Below are 25,501 nucleotides of genomic sequence, written 5' to 3'. Positions count from 1 at the left end.
TGAAACACCATGTAACAAACATCCACAAAGCCATATAAAGGAGAGTACAGAAGAGGTTCGACTTTTTCTAAGAAGGGATAACCCCACCTTGTATGCACATGTAGAACCCAAAAGCCCAGATGTCAAGATAATATTCCCTTTGTCAGGAATACAGGAAAGACAAACCTCCAAAGACAGATGCAGCTATCTAAAACCCAAGACGCTTGATGAATGCAGGCCACTGTGTGCTTGGCAGCTAACACAGACGGTGGTGCAGCAGGTGGCATGGTGCCCACAACATCCTAACCCTCAAAACCTGCCAATGTGACCTTACTTGGGAAAGGGGTCTTTGTAGACTTAAGTTAGGAGCTCAGGACGTGCTTATCCCAGATCACCCAGCTAGGCCCTATATATAGCTAGATTCTAGACAGATTTCAAAGGCAATGCCAGTTGTGAGAGAAAAAACAAGTCACAAATTACTCCAAAGTTAGCAATTTTTAATTTAAAAACAAATATTCTCTAAGGCCAAAGTACTGTGAATATATTTGAATTCATGTTAGGAGCAGATACAGAGGAAAGATTTGAGGAGGAAAGATGGAGGGTGAGACACAGGCGAGGAAGCCACAGGAGGCTGAGGCAAACTCAAGGGGAGGCCAGCACTGAGGCGGGCACGTTTTGGACTGTTTAAGACCCTGCAGGGCCGGGCTCACACCTGTAACTCCAGCACTTTGGGAGGCTATGGAGAGCGGATTGCTTTAGTCCAGGAGTTCAAGACCTGACTGGGCAACATGGTGAAACCCCATCTCTACTAAAAATACAAAAATTAACTGGGCATGGTAGCACACAAGCAGCTACTTGCGAGGCTGAGGTGCAAGAAATCACCTGAGCCCAGGAGGTCGAGGCTGCAGTGAGCTGAGATCACGCCACTGCACTCCAGCCTGGAGGAGACTGAGACCACGTCTCAAAAAAAAAAAAAAAAAGAAGACCCCACAGTCTTCTTTCTGCCATTCCTGGTCTGTAACTCTAGATCTAAAGCCACCAGATCCAGAGGTGGAGCATAGGGGAGAGAGAGTCAGCGGGAGATCAGCCTGCAATACCTTGTGAGACCACACACTTCCAAGCTAAAGCATGAGACTCCAGTGAAGACACTCTGTCAACTGGCAACAAACTTTTCCATGACAAAAAAATCCTTAAGTCAGCTACCTGTATTTCCACTAAAAGGTAACCAACTTTCAGCCAGGGTGAGCCACACAATCACACTGTCAGTGGGCAGGCCTCTGGTGGAAGCACCCGGTAAAAACTTTCTAAGCAATGACTGGCTCATGTGCTATGCCCGTCATACTTTTATTTTATTTACTTTTTGTTTTGAGACAAGGTCTTGCTTTGTCGCCCAGGTTGCAGTGTCAGGTAGAAGAGCAGATCACTGCTGCCTCGACCTCCCAGGTCCAAGTGATCCTCCCAAGTAGCTGGGAGTACAGGCACACATCAGCACACCTGGCTAACTTTATTTGTATTTTTGTAGAGACAGGAATTCCCTATGTTGCCCATGCTACATCATATTTGATTATTTCAGAGATCAGACACTATAAAAAAAAATGAGACCCTTCAATGTCATTTCCATAAACCAAAATTTACTAGAAACTCTTCAAAAACAAATCTTGTGAACTAGCTGTGTGAGCTGAATAGGAAAAAATTTTTTTTAACTTTTCACTTTTTTTTTTTTTTTTTTTTTTTTTTGAGAGTTGCCCAGGCTGGAGTGCAATGGCGCAATCTCAGCTCACTGCGACTTCCACCTCCCAGGTTCAAGTGATTCTCCTGCCTCAGCCTCCCAAATAGCTGAGATTACAGGCATGCGCCACCATTCCCAGATAACTTTGTATTTTTAGTAGAGACGGGGTTTCTCCATGTTGGTCAGGCTGGTCTTGAACTCCCAACCTCAGGTCATCAGCCCACCTCAGCCTCCCAAAGTGCTGGGATTACAGGCGTGAGCCACCACACCTGGCTATCAGTTCAATCCACCCTGGAGTGGGGCTAGTAACACTAACAGCATGAGTTCCCAAACTGTGCACCAAGGCTTCCCACACACTACACAGGGAGGCACCAAGAGTTTAAATTTATGAGGGAAACAGCAACACTTGTGACGTAGGAACCCCACAGAAGGTATTCACAAGTGTCAACATCAGATCCGAGCTCCACCTCTTTCAATGACATCATTACCATCGCAAAACAGGGTGGCTGCTCTGATGAAAGGCAAGTACTATCCCCCCTACAAAAACCTCAAAGGGAGCGGCAGAGCCCAATCCAACCCCCAGATGGGAGTGTCCCAGAGCCCTGCCAGTACCACACTGCTACAGTTAGGAAGAATTGTGAAAGTATTGTCTTCTTCCAACTTCTGTGTATTTTTCAAACAGCTCCTAGTAGGACTTAATATTTAATAAATTACTTAATAAACAGACTTTTTAAGTATTGCTTTTAGCCTAGAGCTGCCGTGGAAAACATTCCTGAAGCGCTGAAAGCATCGTCGACAGAGAAAACTCAAGAACCTCTCCTCAGTAACGAAGTTTTTGCAGACTGTAATCCTGACACTCTCCTGAGGGCCTTACACACCCCTTCTCAACCGGATGAGGCTGCTACTCTAGCTGAGGGGCTGTGAAAAGATGTAAGAACCGAGGTCACGCAGACAAGATGGCAGACAAGATGGAATGGCGTATAAACACGCTCAGCAGAAACGACACAGCAAGTACGTTAAGCACATTTGTCGTGCCTTTAGCCCTTGCCTCCAAATACATACTCTGCAATGACTAAGGTTTCCTAAGGGGAAATGTTTCTCCTACTTTTCAATCTTTGGTTCAATATTGCCTTGAGAATTCAATATGGAATAAAATCTGCGTGTATAATATGTTTACCAATTTAAACAGACATTTAAAGTTACTTTTCTGGTAGTAAGGAGGTGGTTAAATCACAAGCACCACACTTTCACGTTTAGCAAAAAATTTCAATGTGCAAATTTTAAAACTTCGACCTACAGGGGAAAATCCCAAAGTTCAACCAGATACAAAGCCCATTTCTGTTGCCTGTTTTCTTCTCTAAAAGTTTACAGTATCAAGGCCGGGCTCAGTGGCTCACACCTGTAATCCCAGCACTTTGGGAGGCTGAGGTCAGGACTTCAAGACCAGCCCAGCCAACATGGTGAAACCCCATCTCTACTAAAAATAGAAAAATTAGCTGGGCATGGTGGCACGTGCCTGTAATCCCAGCTACTCAGGGGAGACTGAGGCAGGAGAACTGCTTGAACCGGGACCCAGGAGGCCGAGATCTCACCAGTGCACTCCAGCCCAGACCATAGAGCAAGACTCTGTCTCAAAAAAAAAAAAAAGGTTTATAATATCAGAACTGGAACCCCAAATATAGAGACTCAGAAAAATCAAACAGTAATAGATGAAGCTGGTGAAAACAGATCACCTGGAGGGAGAGTACTATTATTTTTCAGATATTGTTCAATTCCAAGGTAGTGACAGTTACGTGCTATTTTAGGGATGATGACAGTCAACAATGAAAAGCCACGAATCACTGGAATTACATTAACTTTGTCACTAGCTGAATGAGATAGTTGGAAAAGGAACGTGTCTGTCCCAATACACCCTTGGGTCAGAAATCCAAGTCTTTATTTCAAAACAGAAAACTGACCCTGTGGCTCAAAAAACGCTAGGCTAAAATTTAAATTTAGACCAAATGGATCTGCTGGATTCGTTTCAGTTTCAGCAGGCATTTTTCATGGTTAATAAAGTGTACTACAGGTGTTCACACTGCTATGATTAGGCCACTCATCACCCAACCCCATGAAAGCATTTCTTTCCCTAGCGTTCAGCTCCCATCCCTGCACATTTCAGATACACTCTTCAGTATTTACACGCTTTCACTAGTCTTTGAGTTTAGGAAGACCCCCTACTGAGGTAGTCCCTCTTCACAGGAGCCCATTAGGCAGGAGGTCTAATTATGAGCCCAAGCCTATTAAAACATTTAGGGCCAGGTGTGGTGGCTCACGCCTGTAATCTCAGCCCTTTGGGAGGCCAAGGCAGGCTGGTCACCTGAGGTCAGGAGTTCCTGACCAGCCTGACCAATGTGGTGAAACCCCATCTCTATTAAAACACAAAAATTAGCTGGGTGTGGTGACAGGTGCCTGTAATTCCAGCTACTCGGGAGGCTGAAGCAGGAAAATCTCTTGAACCCAGGAGCAGAGGATGCAGTGAGTCAAGATTGCACCACTGCCCTCCAGCCTGGGCAACAGACCGAGACCCCATCTCTAAAAGAAAAATAATAATAAAATGAAACAAAATAACCAGCTGGTTTTAAAGTAATAATCCATTCCAATTACCCTTCATCTTTGGAAGTTTTCATTCTTCTATGCCTACATATAAACAGTTTTTAAATTCACCAGAACCAGTTACATTCTATATTCTTCCCAGAAAGGTCTAAGCAGAATGCATTTTCACTGAAGTAAAATATTATACAGTCTATGAAAAAAAAATTCCAAAACATGCATCAACTCTACTTTCATTTTAAAATGAACAGATCTGAGGTAAGAACATTTCAACCAAGAGAACTATATACATAATACTAAAAATTTGTTAAGAATTAATTAGCCTCGGGCCAGATGCGGTGGCTCATGCCTGTAATCTCAGCACTTTGGGAGGCCGAGGCGGGTGGATCACGAGGTCAAGAGATCGAGACCATCCTGGTCAACATGGTGAAACCCCGTCTCTACTAAAAATACAAAAAATTAGCTGGGCGTGGTGGCGCGTGCCTGTAATCCCAGCTACTCAGGAAGCTGAGGCAGGAGAATTGCCTGAACCCAGGAGGCGGAGGTTACGGTGAGCTGAGATGGCGCCATTGCACTCCAGCCTGGGTAACAAGAGCAAAACTCCATCTCAAAAAAAAAAAAAAAAAAAGTTAATTAGCCTCTGGGTGGATTTTTTTCAAAGCGACTATTCCAGCACCATTGTCTGCACTGCTTATCCTAGCTTCTCCTTTCAAAACCTGTGTAGCCGAAAGGAGGGAGCAAGACGAAGGTATGAAGCAAAACCCGGCCAAGTGCTTCCCAAAGCTTCAGTCCCAGATACACCAAAGCGGAATTTCAAGTGGGAAATACAAAGCCAGCTTTTAAAAAAACTTTTACTTTTAAGTTGATCATTTTGCAAGTTGACTCTGAAAGTCTATTGAAGCCCCTTTATCTTCGGAGACTCCAGTGAATGAAGTTTGCACCTTCTAAGACAGCAGAGGGGCATTCACTAAGCTGCTGGAGGCACCCCGCGGGGCGGGTGGCCCCTGCCTGTAATCCCAGCACTTTGCGAGGCTGAGGAAGGGGGATCACCCGAGGTCAGGGGTTGGAGACCAGCCAACCAACACAGCGAAACCTCGTCTCTCTGTTAAAAAAAAAAAAACACACAAATGATACAAAATTAGCTGGGTGTGTCGGTGTGCGCCTATAATCCCTGCTACTTGGGAGGCTGAGGCAGGGACTCGCTTGAACCAGGGAGATGAGACTGCGGTGAGCCAAGATCACACCACTGCACTCCAGCCTGGGCGACAGAGCAAGACTCCGGCTCAAAAAAAAAAAAAAAAAAAAAATTCATGATGCTGCTGGAAACACAGGGAAGAAACGTCCACCGAAGTGAGACTGTAACGTTGCAGGAAGGAAAGCGGCATCCTTCAGCTGTCCACCACGCACGCATGTATGAAACGGACATTAAATATTTATCTCTAACACTGGTTGTCAAGATAACAAATTTTACCCCGTTAGTTATGGCTGAATCCCGTAGAGCTTAGGAACCTTCTCCTCAGAAATATATTTACATAATGCCTATAGGAACCTAATGTCGAAATGCAACCAAGCGGAGGTAGAAGATATAATCAGATGTGTGGGTATGTATCCAGCACTCACAATGTGCACACAACTTCAGGAGAAAATTTTCACGATTTAGAAGACAATGAAATCTAACATGAACTGAGCACAGCTTCCCCGATGACTGTTTTGGAAAGCGCCTGGGAAACTGCAGGAGCTGCAGACCCGCTCTCTCCGCTCTCTCCGCTCTACTCTGCGGTTGAAGGTGCGCAGTAGGGAAATCCAGTTGACAAGTATTCTGGGAAGGGAAAAGAATAGCTACTGCTCAACCACGCAAGTCTCCCAGTTTTCAATGAGACACACTGCACTTTCCTAAGGAAGTCTACCATACGGTCTAGGTCTCCGTAGGAAAAAAAAGGACGGAGTGGGAAAGAGGAAAAAGAAAAGGGAAGGAAAGAAAAAAATCTATCAGCTAAGGCTGAAGCAACAAAATGCAACCTTAAATACACAGTTTCTCAGGGGTCTAACAAGACGGGACATACCAGGTACACCCACCAACAGAGCGAGCGGAAACGAGCTCTCAGGACACGCAGTCCGCCGCGGCCCGGGCACCCGGGTTTTGCAATAGGCACTGCTTCCTTGCAAAGCACGGAAGACAAGTACAAAAATCTAGCTGCACGCCGGCATGAAAACACAGAGAAAACGTCAACGGTCAAAAATGGTAACGGCAACAGCTCTCCGCAAAGCATCAAGAAGCCAGCAAACATCCCGGCGCTTCCCAGAAGCTCCGTGTCCCTGACTTGCAAACAGCAGTCACACGTGTAAACTTCGGGGAAAATTCTTCCCGTAACAGAAAAACAGTTGCTTTGTACAAGCACCGAAGGAGGGGCGCGGGAGGACGCGACACCCAGCAGGCGCCGGTGTCCGGGGCGCAGACTCGGCGGGAGCAGCGCCCGAGCGCCCAGGCCTCGTCTTTCTCATCCGGAACCCGGTTAGGGCGCGCGGCGGGGGCGCCCACGAGCCGCAGCAGTCCCGGCCGCTCCGTCGGACGCTTCACCCCGCGACAAACGGCTGCCACTTCGCCAACGCCTGCAACTCTGCGAGCCCCCGGGACGTCCCCGGAGTTGGGGAAACGGCGCCCACGGGGAAACCCGTCTGGCGGAAAAGGCCCGGGACCCCGGGGCGGCGGCGGCGGCGGCTCCCAGCCTTCGACGCCGGCGCGCGCCCAGTCCCGGGCAGAGTCCGCTGGGTTCCGCCGACTCCAGCCGCAGCCGGTCCCGAGGGCGCCCCCAGGGGTCAGAGGTCGCCCGGCGGGAAGGTCAGAGGGCGTCCCCGAGAAGTCGCAGGGCCCAGCCGCAGCCCCAGCCCCGGTCACACCTCCGGGAAGCCGCCCCGCCCGGAGCGCGCCGGGGGTTGGAGGTCTGGGGGCGCCGGGGGCAGGACGCCGGGGCCCAGGCCCGCCCGACGACCGCCGCGCCCTCCCTGCCTCCGGGCACTCACAGGTGACGATGGGCTTGTTCTCCATGGTGTAGATCACCGGCGGCAGCGGCTCCTCAGAGGCGTCCATGGGCGTCCGGCGTCACCGGCCCGGCTCCCCGCGCCCCATGGGCAGCCCCGAGGCCGCGCCGGGCCCAGCCCGAGCCCGAGCCTGAGCGGCGCCGCCCGCTCGGCCGCGCGAGGCAGCTCCGGAGCCGGTAGCGCCACCGCTGCCGCCCGCTGCCGCCGGCCGCAGCCACTTCCGGCCTCGGCGCCGCCGCATGACCACTTCCGGGGCGCGCGAGGCTTCACGGGGCGGGCCTGCGCGGCACCTGGTCCTCCGGCAGAAGTGCGCTCGGGCTGTTGGCTCGGCCGCGGCGGCGCGAGGACGGGGAGGCGGGGCGGGGCGGGGCTCCCGGGACGCGTCCTTCTTCCTCTCCCGGCCGTCGGCGCCCCGCGGGGCCCAGCGCTGGAGCTGTGCCCGGGACTCGGCGGGTGGGCCTCGCGCACGGACGCGCCCGGGCCAGAGACGCCGGCATGGCCGCCCTCGCGCTCCCCGCGGCTCTGGGGTCCCGCGGCGCGGTCGCTGCCCTGCGGCCCTTCCCCTCCGCACGGTGGAGGCTCCCGCAGGCCCTCGCCGCTGAGTGTGCCCGGCGCCCGCCTTCCGCCTGCCGCTGGGCTCTTCCTGTCTCCCTCGCCGCAAAGCTCCTGCGGGGACCCGGCCCTCGGCTGCGCCTCCACGGGGCAGGCGGCGGGGCGCGCTTTCAGAGTGCCTCAAAACAAACCTCGCCCTTTACTGCACCCGGACGTCCTGGGCACGGAAACGAGGGTTTTCCGCTTCTTTTCTTTGGAGCAGGGCCTCGCTCAGTCGCTCAGGCTGCAGTGCGGTGGCGGGATCGCGGCCTCCAGCGACCTTGCCGCCTTGGCCCCCCGAGTAACTGGGGCCGCGGGTGCAGCCACCACGTCCAGCTAACGCTTTTTTTCCTTGAGTCTGGGTCTCCCCATGTTTCCCAGGCCGGTCTCAAACTGCCGGGCTCAAGTCATCCTCCAGCCTTGGCCTCCCAAAGCGTGGAGATGACAGGTGTGAGCCTGGGTTTGAGGTCACAGGTACGAATAAAATAACGAAAATTGTCAACCGAGAATAATCAAAAAGGTCTGAATCTAGTTTAGAGTTTATTCAAGTGCAAAGTTTGACGGGCCACCCAGGAGACATTACAAAGAACCGAAGCGTTCTCAAAGGTGGGAGTTTGGGTCGTTTAAATACCAACGTTTAGGGAAGCCTCAGAATGTCCGCATCTGTCTGTATAGTCGGTGGGTAGCCGAGGGGGTCTTTTTCTTTTGTGACCCACTGGAGATGAAACAGTCACGGGGTCTCTGTGCTGTCTGCTGAGTTGGGTACAGGACAATGAAGGAGGCAGCTAATCTGAAACAAATCAGCAATGGGTAGGGGGACACCTGGTCTTTCTCAGGCATTTACATCAGCAGGCCCCAACCTTTTTGGCACCAGGGCCGGTTTCATAGAAGGCAATTTTTCCTCAGAGTCTGGAGGGAGGGGTCAGAACGATTCAAGCACGTTACATTTATTGTGCACTTTATTACTGGGTTGTAATAGGTCATAAAATAATTATACAGCTTCCCATAGTGTAGAATCAGTGGGAGCCCTGAGCTTGTTTTCCTGCAGCTAGATAGGAGCCAGGGACAGATCATCAGGCATTAGATTCTCATAAGGAGCGCGCAACCTACACCCATCCCTCCAATGTGCAGCTCACGATAGGGTTCACACTCCTATGAGAATCCAGCGCCAGCTGCTCACCCAACAGGAAGCGGAGCTCAGGCAGTGATGCCAGTCGATGTAGGGTTCCCCGAAAGTCCTTGGCCTAGGCTGGGCTAAGCATGTGTGGGGTGACTCCATGAGTTTATCAGGAAGGCGCTGTTACAGAGTTGAGGATGGCACAAAGACTAGAGGTCCAGCAGAGCTGCAGGAAAGGAGTGGCTGGAAATAAAGACGAGGCTTGGCTCACTGGCCGAGGCTCACCTCCTGTATGGCCGTTCCTGACCTGTAGCTGTCTGTGACCCCGGTGGTTAGGGTTCTGTAAACCCTAGCTTACGGAACACGTACAGTGAGGAAGAGAGGTAAGCTGCAGTCTAAGAAGCAGAATTGCAAGCGTGCTGCTGATGGAATCTCCAGGGCTTAACTGCACGTTTGGCGTAATAAGTTTAGAGAGTCCTGAAATTTTTTTAGCAAAATGTATGTACAAGATAGTTTGAATGTGAGCACAGCTGCTGAATGTCTGAACATAGTGTAGTTGGTGCACTGTGCTGTGAGAGGCAAGAGATCAGCATTCCAGGCACTAAAGCAGCAGGGCTGGCAAGGCAGGGCACTGGAGGGGAAGAAGCTTAGCAGGAGTGGGCAGCCAGAAGTCAACGCAAGGTTCCCTGAAAGTCCTTGGCCTAGGCTGGACTAAGCGTGTGTGGGGTGGACTAACCATGGGGTTTACCAGGAAGCCGCTGTTACAGAGTTGAGGATGGCGTAAAGACTAGAGGTTCAGCAGAGCTACAGGAAAGGTCTCTGTTTTATTTTATTTTTAGACAGTCTAGCTCTGTCACCCAGGCTGGAGTGCAGTGGTTTGATCATACCTCAGTGCAGCCTAGAACTCCTGGGCTCAAGTGATCCTCCCACCTCAGCCTCTCAAGTAGTTGGGACCACAGCCGAGTGCCACCATGTCCGGCTAATTTTTTTTATTTTTTGTAGAGATTGGGTCACACTCTGTTCCCCAGGCTGGTCCTGAACTCCTGGCCTCAAGCAGTCCTCCTGCCTCAGCCTCCCAAAGTGCTGGGAAGACAAGTACGGGCCACCATGCCCAGACAAGACCTCTTTAATGCCGTTAACCCTGAGACATTCAGCTGAGACACTAGGTTGAGGGTCACCCCCCCAGGGGTCAGCAAACCACCTCTAAAGGCCCAGATAAGTGTTTTAGGTTGTGTGGGCCACATGCAGTTTTTGTCTCATATTTTTATTTGGTTATTTTTGTTTAAACAATTCTTTAAAAATATAACAACCATTCTTAGCTTTAAGTGCCATACGAAAACAGGCCAGCAACAGATGTAGCTCATGAGCCAGAGGTTGCCAGTCCCTCCCCTAAAATAAGGACTACTCTAGGCCTGCCTTAACAAAGTGTAAAGCAAAGCCCTGACACGGTCCTCAGGAGAGACAGAGTTTGGAGGTTAGGTCCTGCCAAGTTAGAGGGGCCTGGGAAACAGCCCGGACATGCCTCAGAACCAAGTGAACGGAGACTAAAACTAAACCTACGCAAGCCCAGCGTGGTAAGTCCAGCAGTGGAACTGCAAACTAGAACAAAAGTCGGGATTCTTCGGTAGAAGATCATCCAGAGTCTCTATAATTTGATATTTATCAATGTCGAGTCTACACTAAAAAAAAAAAAAAAATCACTGAGCATGTGGAGAAAGAGGGGGAAAAAAATCACTGAGCATGTGGAGAAAGAGGGGGAAAAAAATCACTGAGCATGTGGAGAAAGAGGGAAAAATCACCAAGCATGCAGAGAAAGGGAAAAAAATTACCGAGCATGCGGAGAAAGAGGGGGAAAAAATCACTGAGCATGTGGAGAAAGGGGGAAAAATCACCAAGCATACAGAGAAAGGGAAAAAATCACCGAGCATGCGGAGAAAGGGAAAAAAAATCACCGAGCATGTGGAGAAAGGGAAAAAAAAATCACCGAGCATGCGGAGAAAGGGAAAAAAAATCACCGAGCATGCGGAGAAAGAGGGGGAAAAAATCACTGAGCATGCGGAGAAAGGAAAAAAAAATCACCGAGCATGCGGAGAAAGGGAAAAAAGTCACCGAGCATGCGGAGAAAGGGAAAAAATATCACCGAGCATGCGGAGAAAGGGAAAAAAATCACCGAGCATGCGGAGAAAGAGGGAAAAAATCACCGAGCATGCAAAGAGAGAGGGAAATGTAAACCATAGTCAAGAAAAAAAAGCAGTTACCAGAAACCAAGCCCTCCCCTCCACGATGAACCAGATACTGTATTTACAAAGACTCTGAAGCAGCTGTAAATACACCCAGTGGAGGCCGGGCATAGTGGCTCACACCTGTAATCCCAGAACTTTGGGAGGCCAAGGTGGGTGGATCACTTGAGCCCAGTAGTTTGAGATCAGCCTGGCCAACATGGTGAAACCCCGTCTCTACTAAAAACACAAAAATTAGCCCAGTGTGGTGGCTCACACCTGTAGTCCCAGCTACTCAGGAGGCTGAAGCAGGAGAATCGCTTGAATCCGGGAGGTGGAGGTGGTAGAGAGCCAAGCTCTCGCCACTACACTCCAGCCTGGGTGACAGAGCAAGAGTCCATCTCAAAAGAAATGAAAATAATATGTCCAAAGGGTTAAATGGCAATATTGCCTTAATGACTGAAGAGTCTGAAATTCACAGCAAAATAACAACATATCTAAAAGAATCAAAAGAAAAGTCTATGACTGAAAAGTACAATAACAAACTAAAATGTTACTGAATTAAATTAACAGGTTGGAGAAAACAGGAGTTAGTGATCTTGAAGGCAGACGAATAGAAATTATTTAATCTGAAGAAGAGAAAAAAAGAAAAATGGAGAGAACCGCAGAGACCTGTGGGAAAGTATGAAATGGCCAAAAGCGTGGGTGATAAGAGCCCCAGGAGAGTGTGGTTCTAGGGAAGGAAACATTTCCGCCCAGTAATGGCCCCAAATCCACACACATGGTGAAAAAAATACTGACTTACAGATCAAGAAATTCAGCAAAACCTGAAGAGAGCACATACAAAGAAAATTGCATGCAGGATATCACATTCAAACCGGTGAAACAGATAAAGAGAAAAATTTTCGATGGGTGGACAGGGTATTGCTCTGTCGCCTAGGCTGGAGTACAGTGGCACAGTCACAGCTTGGTACAGCCTCAGTCTTCTGGCTTCAAGCCATCCTCCCACTGCAGCCTCCCAAGCAGCTGGGACCATAGGCACGTGCCACCACACTGGCTAATTTTTTTATTTCTTGTATGGGTCTCACTATGTTGCCCAGGCTGGTCTTGAACTCTTGACCTCAGGTGATCTGCCCATCTTGGCCTCCCAAAGTGCATTAGATTACAGGCATGAGCCACCGTGCCTGGCCCTTCTCATCATTTCATTACGAGACCACTCACTGTTTAAAACAAACAATAGCTTGCAGTAGTTGCAAGGTGTGTGTAGAAGTGAAAGATAAGGACAGCGTGAGCACAGCTGCTGAATGTGTGATTATAGTGTAGTGTGCTGCACTGCAGTGTGAGAGGCAAGAGACCAGACTTCCGGGGACTAAAGCAGCGGGTCCGGCAAGGCAGGGCACTGGAGGGGTGGAGAGAGGAGGCCACCCTCTGACAAGCTCCTTACATGACGTGTGGAACTGCAGGGTGAGACCCGAGATGAAGAGGGAAGACTGAAGTGAAACAGCAGACCCTAAATTAAACGTGGTCTGTGAAGCTTGCATAGTCCGTGCCCTAGAGAGAAACACTAGGAAAAAAATGAACAAAAGAGGTTTGGCTAAGAAGAGAATGAAATCATAGAAAACCTCTGATTCATCCAAAAGAACAGAAGAATCAAAAACAGAAAGGGCCAGTTATCAGGAAAAGACGCCAGTGCTCGTTAGACATCAGGGAAGCGCAAGTGCAAATGAAAATGAGATGCCACTTGACATGTACTCACATCGCTAAAATTACACATGAAAAACGCTGAGGTTCCGAGTGTAAACTCCAAGCCGAGGAGTATCTATGTCTTTGGTCTGTTCTCACAGAGAGCCGAGTCCGGCTGCTCTGAGAAGACAGACACCAGGCATTCCCCTTCCCGAAGACGTGGACACAGCGGGAGTGGGACAGGCTCCCACATTAGGGAGTGTTCTTTCTGGAGGGAAGGAGGCAAAGGCAGAGCCCCCCAACCCCCCCGGCGCCAGTCCGGGCGGTCCTTACTGCGAGTCCTCTGAGCAGACCTTTAAGAGATGTTTTTTTTCCACTTGGGAATTTGGAAAATGCTTGAATTCAGCACAAACACTGGTTTGGCACTTTCTTTTAGTGAATCGTGGTGAAATGATGCTATTCCAATGAATCGATGTTCATTCTTTTTTCAGCACTTTTTCCATGAGGCAGCATTTGGGGGGTTTTTTGTTTTGTTTCCTCGTTTTTGAAAAGTTGCAGGAACCTGAACTCAAATGGTTTTTCCCGGTAACCCATTACATCGTCTCCAGGCTGCAAAGAGCCTGTTCAATTATGTATTGGGACACTGTGTCTGCCTTATCTAACCGGAGGGACTGCCCAGGCCCTCCGCACAGAGGGCAAAAGGCAGGGCCAGCCAGTGAACGCTCACAGCAGGATGCCCAGTTCCAGACACAATCCACACATCCTTCAGCCGCCGAATCGTCAAATACAGTGTGGTCCATCCACACCCAGAATACTGCCCAGGAGCAGGAAGGCATAAACCATCCCCACAGAGACCTGGAGGGACCTCCAGAGAACAATGCTGAGTAAAAACCCTCCAGGCCGGGCACAGGGGCTCATGCCTGGAATCCCCGCACTGTGGGAGGCTGAGGCAGGAGGATCGCTTGAGCCAGGGAGTTCAAGAGACCCCCATCTCTACAAAAAATACAAAAGTTAGCTGGGCGTGGTGGCGTGTGCCTGTAGTCGCAGCTACTCAGGAGGCTGAGGCAGGAGAATTGCTTGCATCCAGGAGGTGAAGGTTGCAGTGAGCTGAGATTACACCACTGTGCTCCAGCCTGGTGACAGAGCAAGACTTCATCTCAAAAAAAAACAAGTGAGTAAATAGTCCAAAAAAGGCAAAATACTGCCCCCAGGGCGTGGTGGGAGATTTTTTTTATTTGTTTTGTTTTTGAGACAGAGTCTTGCTCTGTTGTCCAGGCTGCAGTGCAGTGGCATGATCTTGGCTCACCACAACCTCTGCCTCCAGGATTCAAGTGATTCTCCTGCCTCAGCCTCCCAAGCAGCTGGGATTACAGCCACGCACCACCACGCCCAGCTAATTTTTGTATTTTTAGTAGAGACAGGGTTTCTCCATGTTGTCCAGGCTGGTCTCGAACTCCTGGCCTGACGTGATCTGCCAGCATTGGCCTTTCAAAGTGCTGGGATTACAGGCATGAGCCACTGCCTCCGGCCAGGTGTCAGCTTTTTAAAAAGCAGTTCCAACCTTTGATGCTTCGAGCCAGCAATTGCACTGCTAGAGCTGTTTGAGGAAGCAAGCTCTCAGACCTTTCGGATAAAAGCACATGTTGCAGCATGACTTGCAGGAGCGAACAGGTGGAAACAACCTAAGTGTCAGCAACTGTTAGCTGGGACTACAGGCGCAGCCCGTGTCACATGAATTGTGCTTTGTCCATTTGGTGAACCACTGTGTGGCTGTCAAAATGGTGTTTAAAGAGGGCTTATGAATTTGTAGAGTTACATGTTGAGCACAGTGTTCGCTGTGTGGGTGACAGGGGCACTAGGAGCCCAGACCTCAGCACTGCACGATATATCCACGTAGCAGAGCCGCAGACGGACCCTCTCCGTCCACAATATCCACGTAGGAGAGCGGCATGTGGACCCTGTCTGTCTACAATATCCACGTAGCGGAGCCGCACGCGGACCCTCTCCATCTATAATATCCACGTAGGAGAGCGGCACGTGGACCCTCTCCATCTATAATATCCACGTAGGAGAGAGGCACGCGGACCCTCTCCATCTATAATATCCACGTAGGAGAGCGGCACGTGGACCCTGTCTGTCTACAATATCCACGTAGCGGAGCCTCACGCGGACCCTCTCCATCTATAATATCCACGTAGGAGAGAGGCACGCGGACCCTCTCCGTCTATAATATCCATGTAGGAGAGAGGCACATGGACCCTCTCCGTCTATGATATCCACGTAGTGGAGCCGCACGCGGACCCTCTCCGTCTATAATATCCATGTAGGAGAGAGGCACATGGACCCTCTCCATCTATAATATCCATGTAGGAGAGAGGCACGTGGACCCTCTCCGTCTATAATATCCACGTAGTGGAGCCGCACGCGGACCCTCTCCATCTATAATATCCATGTAGGAGAGAGGCACATGGACCCTCTCCGTCTATAATATCCACGTAGTGGAGCCGCACGCGGACCCTCTCCATCTATAATATCCATGTAGGAGAGAGGCACGCGGACCCTCTCCGTCTATAATATCCATGTAGGAGAGAGGCACGCGGACCCTCTCCATCTATAATGTCCATGTAGGAGAGAGGCACATGGACCCTCTCCGTCTATAATATCCACGTAGTGGAGCCGCACGCGGACCCTCTCCATCTATAATGTCCATGTAGGAGAGAGGCACATGGACCCTCTCCATCTATAATATCCACGTAGGAGAGAGGCACGCGGACCCTCTCCATCTATAATATCCACGTAGGAGAGAGGCACGTGGACCCTCTCCGTCTATGATATCCACGTAGTGGAGCCGCATGTGGACCCTCTCTGTCTACACTATCCATGTAGCGGAGCCTCACGCGGACCCTCTCCGTCTATGATATCCACGTAGCAGAGCGGCATGTGGACCCTCTCCGTCTATAAATACTTTTTAAGGGGCCTATGATAATTTGGGAAATACTTCAAACATTACTTGATAACAATCTTAAAAGTGAAGGCCAGGCACATCTGCAATCCCAGCACTTTCGGAGGCCAAGGTGGGAGGATTGCTTGAGCCTAGGAGTTTGAGACCAGCCTGGGCAATAGAGCAAGACCCTGTCTCTACAAAACCTACAAAAATTAACTGGGTGTGGTGGCTGCATCTGTGGTTCCAGCTACTTGGGAGGCTGAGGTGGGAGGATCCTGAGCTTGGGAGGTGGAGGCTGCAGTAAGCCTGCATTGTACCACTGCACTCCAGCCTGGGCAACAGAGCGAGACCCTGTCTCAAAAAAAAAAAGTGATGTGTTAATAGTAATGACTATATAAAAGCAGAAACCTCCACCCCAGTGTCATTATGAAAGAGACTGGAAGGAAATTCATCAGAACAATGTCGGTGACGGAGGCTGTGTCACAGACTTAGCAGTTTCTTTCTCCCTTTATCCACATATCTGCATTTTCCACTTTTTGTTGTTTTTGTTGCTGAGACAGAGTTGCTCTGTCACCCACTAGAGTGCAGTGGTACATTCATAGCTCACTGCAGCCTCCATGTCCAGGGCTCAAGTGATCCTCCCGCCTTGGCCTCCCAAAATGCTGGGATAACGGGCGCATACCACCACCCGCAGCCCACTCACTCCGTAAGGAGCTCACCTGTTTGCAAAAGGTGGAGCCGCACTGTGGTTAGGCAGCAGATCCTGCAGCAGGGCCGCGTGGATTCCCAGTCACTCTTCGTGTCTCTTGCATCTGTTTTCTCATCTGAAAACAGGGATTATCCCTCTAAAACATGAATTCTGTGCAATCAGCACACCTGGATTATTTTATTTATTTATTTTTAAACAGAGTCTGGCTCTGTCATCCAGGCTGGAGTAAATGGTACAATCCTGGCTCACTGCAACCTCCGCCTCCTGGGTTCAAGCGATTCTCCGGCCTCAGCCTCCCGAGTAGCTGGGATTACAGGCACCCCTCACCATGCCCGGCTAATTTTTGTATTTTTAGTACAGATGGGGTTTCACCATGTTGGCCAGGCTGGTCTGAAACTACTGACCTCAGGTGATCCATTGGCCTTGGCCTCTCAAAGTGCTGGGATTACAGGCGTGAGCCACCAACGCCGGCCTTGGATTATTTTAATGCCCACAAAAACCCTGGGAGAAGGTATCCTAGCTCCATGTCACAGACGAGAAGAGGCAGACAGAGGTCCACGGCTTGCCCCAGGACAGGTCAGAGATCAGCGCACAGAGGCATAGCCATGCTCGGAACACAGATGCAAGGACTGCAGCTATCCCATTTCATACCAGAGGAAGTGGCAGGTCCCCCACCAAGGCAAGGGTGTGCCCGGCCTTCAGCCTGGGCCCTCTCCTCCTCCTGAGTCTCAATCTTGTACACGGCGCACTGTCAACTGAAAAGCCACCATGAAAAGCCCGCTCCACTTTGCAGTGCCACCATGAGGAGTATTTTTAGTAGAGATGGCCACCATGAGGAGTATTTTTAGTAGAGAGGGCCACCATGAGGAGTATTTTTAGTAGAGATGGCCACCATGAGGAGTATTTTTAGTAGAGAGGGCCACCATGAGGAGCCCCCTCCACTGTGCGGTGCCTTCATAAAGAGCCTGCTCCACTGTGCGGTGCCACCGTGAGGAGCCCGCCCCACTGTGCGGTGCCACCGTGAGGAGCCCGCCCCACTGTGCGGTGCCACCGTGAGGAGCCCGCCCCACTGTGCGGTGCCTTCATAAAGAGCCCGCTCCACTGTGCAGTGCCTCCATAAAGAGCCCGCCCACTGTGCAGTGCCACCATGAGGAGCCCGCTCCACTGTGTACTGTCTTCATAAAGAGCCCACTCCACTGTGCAGTGCCTCCACTCTACTGTGCGGTGCCTTCATAAAGAGCCCGCTCCTGCCAGGCGTTGCCGCTCATGCCTATAATCCCAGCATTTTGGGAGGCTGAGGTGGGCAGGTCATGAGGTCAGGAGTTCGAGACCAGTCTGGCCAACATAGTGAAATCCCATCTCTACTAAAAATACACCAAATTAGCCAGGCGTGGTGGCACGTGCCTGTAATCCCAGCTACTCGGGAGGCTGAGGCAGGAGCATGACCTGAACCCAGGAGGCAGAGGTTGCAGTGAGTCGAGATCGTGCCGTTGCACTCTCACCCAGGGGGACATATCTCAAAAAAAAAAAAAAGAACCTGATCCCACATGAGCTTGTGCAGAGACAGTATGCTCTTCCCAGATTTGAGGCTGCACAGCATGATGTGAGTAAGTTCCGCTGATGGAGCCGATGGAACCAGCCTGACACTGCGGAGGGCTGCTCCCAACGCTCTGCCCTGTGCTCCTGTTTTAAACCCGGTTGCGTCTTTCTTGACTTCCTGACAGCCTGGATTCTCGTGCTCCCTCTCCAAGCAGAGGTCACTCCCCAAGAGGTCTGTCTGTGCCTGGCCCTCCTGTCCCTGACTTGTGTCCCTACATGGTGGGGTTTGGGACTGGGGCAGGAGCAGCCACCCTGCTGGAGGCCTCATCTGTGCCCCCCCTTTTCCTGGCTGTTCTCAGGGAGCAAAGAGCCTCTCACTGTCCTGGTGGCAGAATCCAGCTGTGGTCTGGCTCAGCCATAGGAGTGGTGCTGATTCCTCTCATGCCAACCCCTGGCACACCTAACATCGGTGACATGCACAGAAGAAGGTGGCAGGAGGGAAGGGCTGAGCCGCCAGCAAGCCAACCTCCAAAACATCACTCCAATAGCCAGGAGGGTGATGCCAACTAACCCAGTTTCTCAGTCTCTTCCTACATAACTGGTATAATGGGAAATGGTCCAGCCACAGTGGCCTGAATGGTGACAAGAGAACAGTCCTCCCTGCTGCACTCAGACCCTAACAGATGCATTGGGTGCCCCCAGCCACATACCCTCAGCTCATTCTCACTTCAGCTGCAGCTGGGTGGCACCAGACACTGTTAGGGTCCCTCTTCTGAGAATAGTTTGGGGCCCCACTTTTCTGCCCCAGGCCTAGAACCTTCCCCATGGGCCCAGAAGCAGGTGCAGCCAGGAGGCATTGGAAAATGGACACCAGCAGGCCCTTTCTCCATGATGGGCACCTTGGGATGGGTGGGTGGTCATGCAAACCTCCCTGTGCTCAGAAATGCTGTGTTCACAGCCATGCCCAGGTAGAGCCCATGGCAGGAACCAGCTCAGTGACAGTCCCTGTCACCCCCTGGTCCACCCCACCATCCCCACTCCCTCCCCCTTTCTCTGGGCTCACCCCAAATAAACCACCTGCACCCCAGTCCATGCACACTCTCTGCCTTGGAATGCAGACTGCTTGGTGATGGACGCATCTCTCCTGCGCACCTGCCATCCGATCCCCAGCTCTGAGAGGGGCACCGACGGCTGCCTGAATTCCAGGGGAGATGCGTCCGCAGCCTGGTTTGAAATCAAGAGTTCATCTCGTTACCTAATGTTCAATGTTTAATACACTGGCCAGGAACTTGGCTGCCTCAGAAAATTGCAAGTAATAAGTGTTCTGTTTTAAACACGAAGAGTACTTAATTGTTATTTATAGAAAACCCAGCCCCTCCCTGCATCATTTAAATAAATGTGGAAACACGTCTGAGGATGAAGGGTTTGCAGCGGGTAACGTGGGCTCAGCCCAGCTCTGTTGGGAACCAGAGGCCTCCCTCCAGGCAGCCTTCAGCTGTCCCTGGCAGGATGGGCTGTTAGCTGCAGACTTAAGGCAGCTGACTGCTGCTGGGGAGGCTGGCGTGGTGTCCATGGGAGACTTGCCCAGGCCCATCTGTCCTGGCCTGGCCCAGGTTGGTACAGGGACAGCAGTGGGTTTTCTGAGTAAACCGACTTCCTTTTTTCCACGTGGCTCTTGCCACTGCCTGACCCCACTGCCTAGGCTCCCCTAGGCCCACCTGCCACCTCTGCCCTGGGCTCAGTCCCTGCCCACTCCCATCCTCCCTTCATAGAGATCACTGCAGAGGTTTGCACAGACACATTCAACCAGAAACGGTGGGGAGGGGCAAATCCCCAGCGTGCAGGGGAAAGGCAGAGGTGCTGATCTCCTGGCAACTTCAGCTGTGGCATCTTGGCCCTTTTCAGGCATGGGAGAAAGAGGTAGGTGTTTATTTAAGACACATTCTCATGTCAGGAGAGGGAGAGACTGACATCTGCTAGTAATAGGAGGTTTTCCCTCTTTTAGTCCAAGCCAGCATGAGCAGCAAAGTAAACCCTTCCAAGAAGCCAACAGCATCAGCAATAAGGTGGAGACTACAGGTGTGAGCCACTGCATCCGGCCGTATTCTTTCTTTTCAAAAAATAGCCATGCTTGGCTGGGTAACTCTCTGGCAGCTTCCCTGGCAGCTTAGTGTGTGCTAGTGTTTAGAAATGTTCCACTGCCATGTGGCGCTGCACTCCCATTTCTGCGGCAGGAATGCTTCTCTCATCCACCTTACTGCTGATGATACCGCCGAAGGAACACAATAGTTCTCCAGTATCAGAGCCCAATCATAGAGAAACACATGAAATGCCAGAAAAAGAATTCAAAATAATAATCTTAAGGAAACCCTGCGAGAAACAAGAGAATAAACATAGGCAATTCAACAACATATAGAAAATAGTTCATGCTCTGAATGAGAAATGCAACAAAGATATAGATATCATAAAAAGCACCAAGCAGAAATCTTACAGCTGAATAATTCAGTGAATAAAATTTAAAACAATTGAGAGCTCTGACAATAGGCTAGAAGAACAAGCAAAAGAAAGAATTTCTGAACTCGAAGCTAGATCATTTGAAATAACACAGGCAGATCAAAAAAACAAAATAAACCCTACAGAGTTTATGGGACACCATTAAATGAACAGATATTTGCATTATGGGCATTCTAAAAGGTGAAGAGAAGGGGAAATATTTACAAAACATATTTAATGAAATACAGTTGAAAACTCCCTGAATCAGGAGAGAGAAAAAGTCCAAAAGTTGAATCCAAATAGATTCAACAAAAACAGATTCTTTCTGAGGCACATTACAGTGAAATTGTCAAAAGTCAAAGAGAAGAAATTCTAAAAGCAGCAAGAGAAAAGCACCAAGTCACATAGAGGGGAACTCCCCCTTAGCCTAACAGCACATTTCTTAGCAGAAACCTTACAGGCAGGAAACAGTGGGATGGTATGTTCCAAGTACCGAAAGACAAACACTGTCAGCTAAGAAAAGTATACTCAGCAACGTTATTCTTCAGACATTAAAGAGAAATAAAATATTTCACAGACAAGCACAAACTAAGAAAATTCATCACCACTAGACCAGCCTTACAAGAAATTCTCAAGGTCTTACATCTGGAAGTGAAAAAATGACAGCTGCTGTGAACATGTGAAACTATTAAAGTCACTGGTAGGAAGGATAAAGAAAAAGGAATAAAAACTTAATCTCTACAGAAAACCAGCCAATCACAAAAAAAAAAAAAAAAAAGGAGAGAGAGGAAGTAAGGAATAAAGGATTGAGAAAACATCAGCAACATGATAGGAGTATATCCTTACCTATCAATAATAACCCTTTATGTAAATGTATTAAATTCCTCCATTTAAAAGATATAGACTAGCTGAATGGATTTATTCATTCATTCATTCAAGATAGGTTCCCAATCTTTCACCCAGGCTGGAGTGCAATGGCATGATCACAGCTCACTGCAACTTCAACCTCCCAGGCCCAAGCGATACTCCCTCCTCAGCCTTCCAATTAGCTGTGTCACAGGCATGCACTACCATACCCAGCTAATTTCTTAAATTTTTTGTAGAGATGAGGTCTCCCTATGTTGCCCAGGCTGGTCTTGAACTCCTGAGCTCAAGCAATCATCCCTCCTCAGCCCCCCAAAGTGCTGGAATTACAGGCATGAGCCACTGCACCTGGCATGAATGGATTTTTTAAAAACCCAACTATACACCACCCACAAGAAACTCACCTCACATGCAAAGACACAAATAAGCTAAAAGTGAAGGGATGGAAACCAAAAGTGAGAAGGAGTAAGTTTACTAAACAGACTCCAAGTAAAACCTGTAGAACGAGACAAAGACACTGTATGATAATAAAGGGCTTAATTTGGCAAGGGAATATAACACTTGTAAATATATATGCACCCAACACTGGGCTTCCAGATATACAAAGCAAATATTATTAATAGAGCTAAAGGAAGAGATCGACCCCAGCAGAATCATAGCTGGACTTTAACATCCCTCTCTCAGCATTAAAAAGATCATCTAGAGAAAAGATTAACAAAGAAACATTGGATTGAAACTACACCATAGACCAAACGGAGCCGACAGACCTTTACAGAACTTTTCACTCAATGGCTGAAAATTACGTTCTTTTCACCAGCACATGGAGCGTTCTCCAGGATTGACAATATGTTAATCTACAATGTTTTAAAAATCAAAATCACACCAGGTATCTTATCCGACCACAATGCAACAAAACTAGAAAGCAATAACAAGAGGAACATTTGAAATGTTCGAATACATGGAAATGACACAACGTGGTCTTGAATGACTGGTGGGAGAAGGAAGAAGTTAGGAAGGAACATGTAGAATTCCACGCTCACTCTGGCAGCACACGCTGAAGCCGAAATGCGATGGAGAAGATTAGCGTGGCCCCTGCACAGGGACGACATGCAAATTCATGAAGTGTTCACATCTTTAAAAATGAAAAAAGTTTTAAAAACGTTAAATTCCTTGAAACAAATGGAAATAGAAACACAGTGTACCAAAACCTATGGGACACAGTAGCAGCACTAAGATGTAAGTTAACAGCAGGAAACGCCTACGTCAAAAAACTGGAAACCTGGCTGGGCCTGGTGGCTCACGCCTGTGATCCCAACACTTTGAGAGGCTGAGGCAAGTGGATCACTTGAAGTCAGGAGTTTCAGACCAGCCTGGCCAACATGGTGAAACCCCACCTCTACTAAAAATTAAAAAATTAACTGGGCATGATGGCACACATCTGTAATCCCAGCTTACTTGAGAGGCTGAGGTAGGAGAATCGCTTGAACCCAGGAAGCAGAGGTTGCGCTGAGCTGATTGTGCCACTGCACACCAGCCTGGTGACAGAGTGAGACTCCATCTCAAAAAAAAAATTAGCCGGGTATGGTGGCAGGCGTCTGTAATCTTAGCTACTCAGGAGGCTGAGGCAAGAGGATTGCTTGAATCCAGGAGGCAGAGGTTGAGGTGAGCTGAGATCACGCCACTGCACTCCAGCCTGGGCGACAGAGCGAGACTCGTCTCAAAAACAAAAACAGACAAACAAAAACTCTGAAAACCTACTAAAGCATCTCAAGGAACTAGAAAATCCAGGACAAGCCAATCCAAGCAGAAATAAATAATTTTGAGATTAAAAAAAACATAAAAGATCAACAAAAAAGCTCATTTTTTAACAGAGATAAAATTGATAAACCATTAGCAAGACTAACTAAAAGAAAAAGAAAGAACACCCAAATAAATAAAATCAGCAGTGAAAAGGAGACATTCCAATGGATGTCACATAAATATAAAAATCATTGGGCTGGGCACAGTGGCTCAAGCCTGTAGTCCCAGCACTTTGGGAGGCCGAGGCGGGTGGATCACGAGGTCAAGAGATCGAGACCCTCCTGGACAACATGGTGAAACCCCGTCTCTACTAAAAAAAAATACAAAAAAAAAAAAAAATTAGCTGGGCATGGTGTTGCATGCCTGTAGTCCCAGCTACTCGGGAGGCTGAGGCAGGAGAATTGCTTGAACCCAGGAGGCGGAGGTTGCAGTGAGCTGAGATCGCGCCATTGCACTCCAGCCTGGGTAACAACAGTGAAACTCCGTCTCAAAAAAAGAAAAAAAAGAAAAGAAAAGAAAAGAAGCATCATTACAGACTGCTAAGAACAACTATATGCAAATACATTTGAAACCCAGAGAGAATGGAGAGTTCCTGAACACATACAGCCTACCGAGATGGAAGCAAGAATGAATAGAAAACCTGAACAGACTAATACAAGTAGGAAGATTAAATCAGTAATCAAAAGGCTCCCAAGAAAGAAAAGTTCACAACCAAATAGCTTCACCACTGAAGTCTACTGAGCCTTTAAAGAAGAATTAATATGAATTTTTCTCAAGCTATTCAAAAAAATTGAAGTGGAGTGAATTCTTTCTAACTCATTTTATGAGGCCAGCATAACCCCAATGCCAAAGCCAGACAAGGACACAAAAAAGACTCCAAGCCAATATCCCAAATGAACACAGGCAGAAAAATCCTCAACGAAATACCAGCAAACCAGATCCAACAACACATCAGAAAGGTAATACACCATGATCATGTGGGGCTTATCCCAGGAATGCAAAGTGAATTCAACACATGCAAATCGATATGTATGACACATCCTACCAACAGAATAAGGGAAAAAACAGATCATCATCTCGATAGATACAGAAAAAGCATTTGATAAATTCAACATCCCTTCGTGATAAAAACTCTCAATAAATTAGGTATAGAAGGAAAGTACCCTAACACAATAAACAGCACATGTGACAGACCCACAGCTAACATCATACTGAATGGGGAAAAGTGGAAAGCTTTCCCTCTAAGAACCAGGAAAAGACAAGAATGCCCACTCTTACCGCTCTTAGTCAACATGGTACTGGAAGTCCTAGCCAGAGCAGTTAGGCAAGAGAAGGAAATAAACAGCACCAAAACTAGAAAGGAAGAACTCTAACTGTCCCTGTTTGCAGGCAACATAATCTTTCATTTTTTGAGTTGGGGGATCTCACTCTGTCACCTGGGCTAGAGTGCAGTGGCACAATCATGGCTCACTGCAGCCTTGACCTCCTGGGCCCAAACAATCCTCCCACCTCAGCCTCCGGAGTAACTAGGATACAGGCATGCACACCTACACCCAGCTAATTTTTTATTTTATTTTTTGTAGAAACAGAGTCCCACTACGTAGCCCAGGCTGGTCTGAAACACCTGGGCACAAGCGAGCCTCACACCTCAGCCTCCCAAAGTGCTGGCATTACATGCATGAACACCTTACCCAGCCAACATGATCTTTTGTATAGAAAAACCTGAAGACCCTACCAAAAGACTCTTAGAACTGATAAACAAATTCAGTAAAATTGCAGAATACAAAATCAACATAAAATATTAGTCACAGTTCTTTTTTTTTTTGAGACAGAGTTTTGCTCTTGTTACCCAGGCTGGAGTGCAATGGCGCAATCTAGGCTCACCACAACCTCCGCCTCCTGGGTTCAGGCAATTCTCCTGCCTCAGCCTCCTGAGTAGCTGGGACTACAGGCATGCACCACCATGCCCAGCTAATTTTTTGTATTTTTAGTAGAGACGGGGTTTCACCATGTTCACCAGGATGGTCTCGATCTCTTGACCTCATGATCCACGTGCCTCGGCCTCCCAAAGTGCTGGGATTACAGGCTTGAGCCACCGTGCCCGGCATTAGTCACATTTCTATAAACAATGAACCAGCTGAAAAAGAAATCAGAAAGGCCATCCCATTTACAATAGCTACCAAAACAAACAAACAAACAAACA

At 49.0% G+C, this 25,501-nt stretch overlaps 1 protein-coding gene, 1 long non-coding RNA gene and 1 other non-coding gene across 10 annotated transcripts in view; 2 read left to right on the top strand and 1 right to left on the bottom strand.

Annotated features, from left to right (window-relative positions):
• Nucleotides 1-7,561, bottom strand: part of TRAPPC10 (trafficking protein particle complex subunit 10) — a 94,843-nt gene extending 87,282 nt beyond the window's left edge. For 6 of the 8 annotated variants that reach the window (XM_078358709.1, XM_078358710.1, XM_078358707.1 and 3 more), the window contains exon 1: nucleotides 7,322-7,561. Coding sequence is in view for 3 of the 8 variants with exons in the window: in XM_078358707.1 (XP_078214833.1) it covers nucleotides 7,322-7,388 (67 nt within the window). In the remaining 5 variants the exon portion in view is untranslated. Of the gene's footprint in view, nucleotides 1-6,363; nucleotides 7,120-7,321 lie in introns of those variants that run through there. The other 2 variants (XM_078358708.1, XM_035283225.3) reach the window with 1 other exon arrangement.
• LOC144580679 (uncharacterized) overlaps nucleotides 1-25,501 on the top strand; it is a 218,943-nt gene that overhangs the window by 182,694 nt on the left and 10,748 nt on the right. The gene's annotated exons all lie outside the window — the stretch shown is intronic.
• LOC118149987 (U6 spliceosomal RNA) lies at nucleotides 22,533-22,635 on the top strand. The gene has a single exon (XR_004737757.1). It is a non-coding gene; the product is annotated as a U6 spliceosomal RNA (small nuclear RNA).

The sequence above is a fragment of the Callithrix jacchus genome, chromosome 21 (assembly GCF_049354715.1).
Source record: "Callithrix jacchus isolate 240 chromosome 21, calJac240_pri, whole genome shotgun sequence".
NCBI classification, from domain to species: Eukaryota; Metazoa; Chordata; class Mammalia; order Primates; family Cebidae; genus Callithrix; species Callithrix jacchus.
Note: the sequence above shows the minus strand (reverse complement) of the source record. Positions and strands in the feature narration are given on the sequence as shown.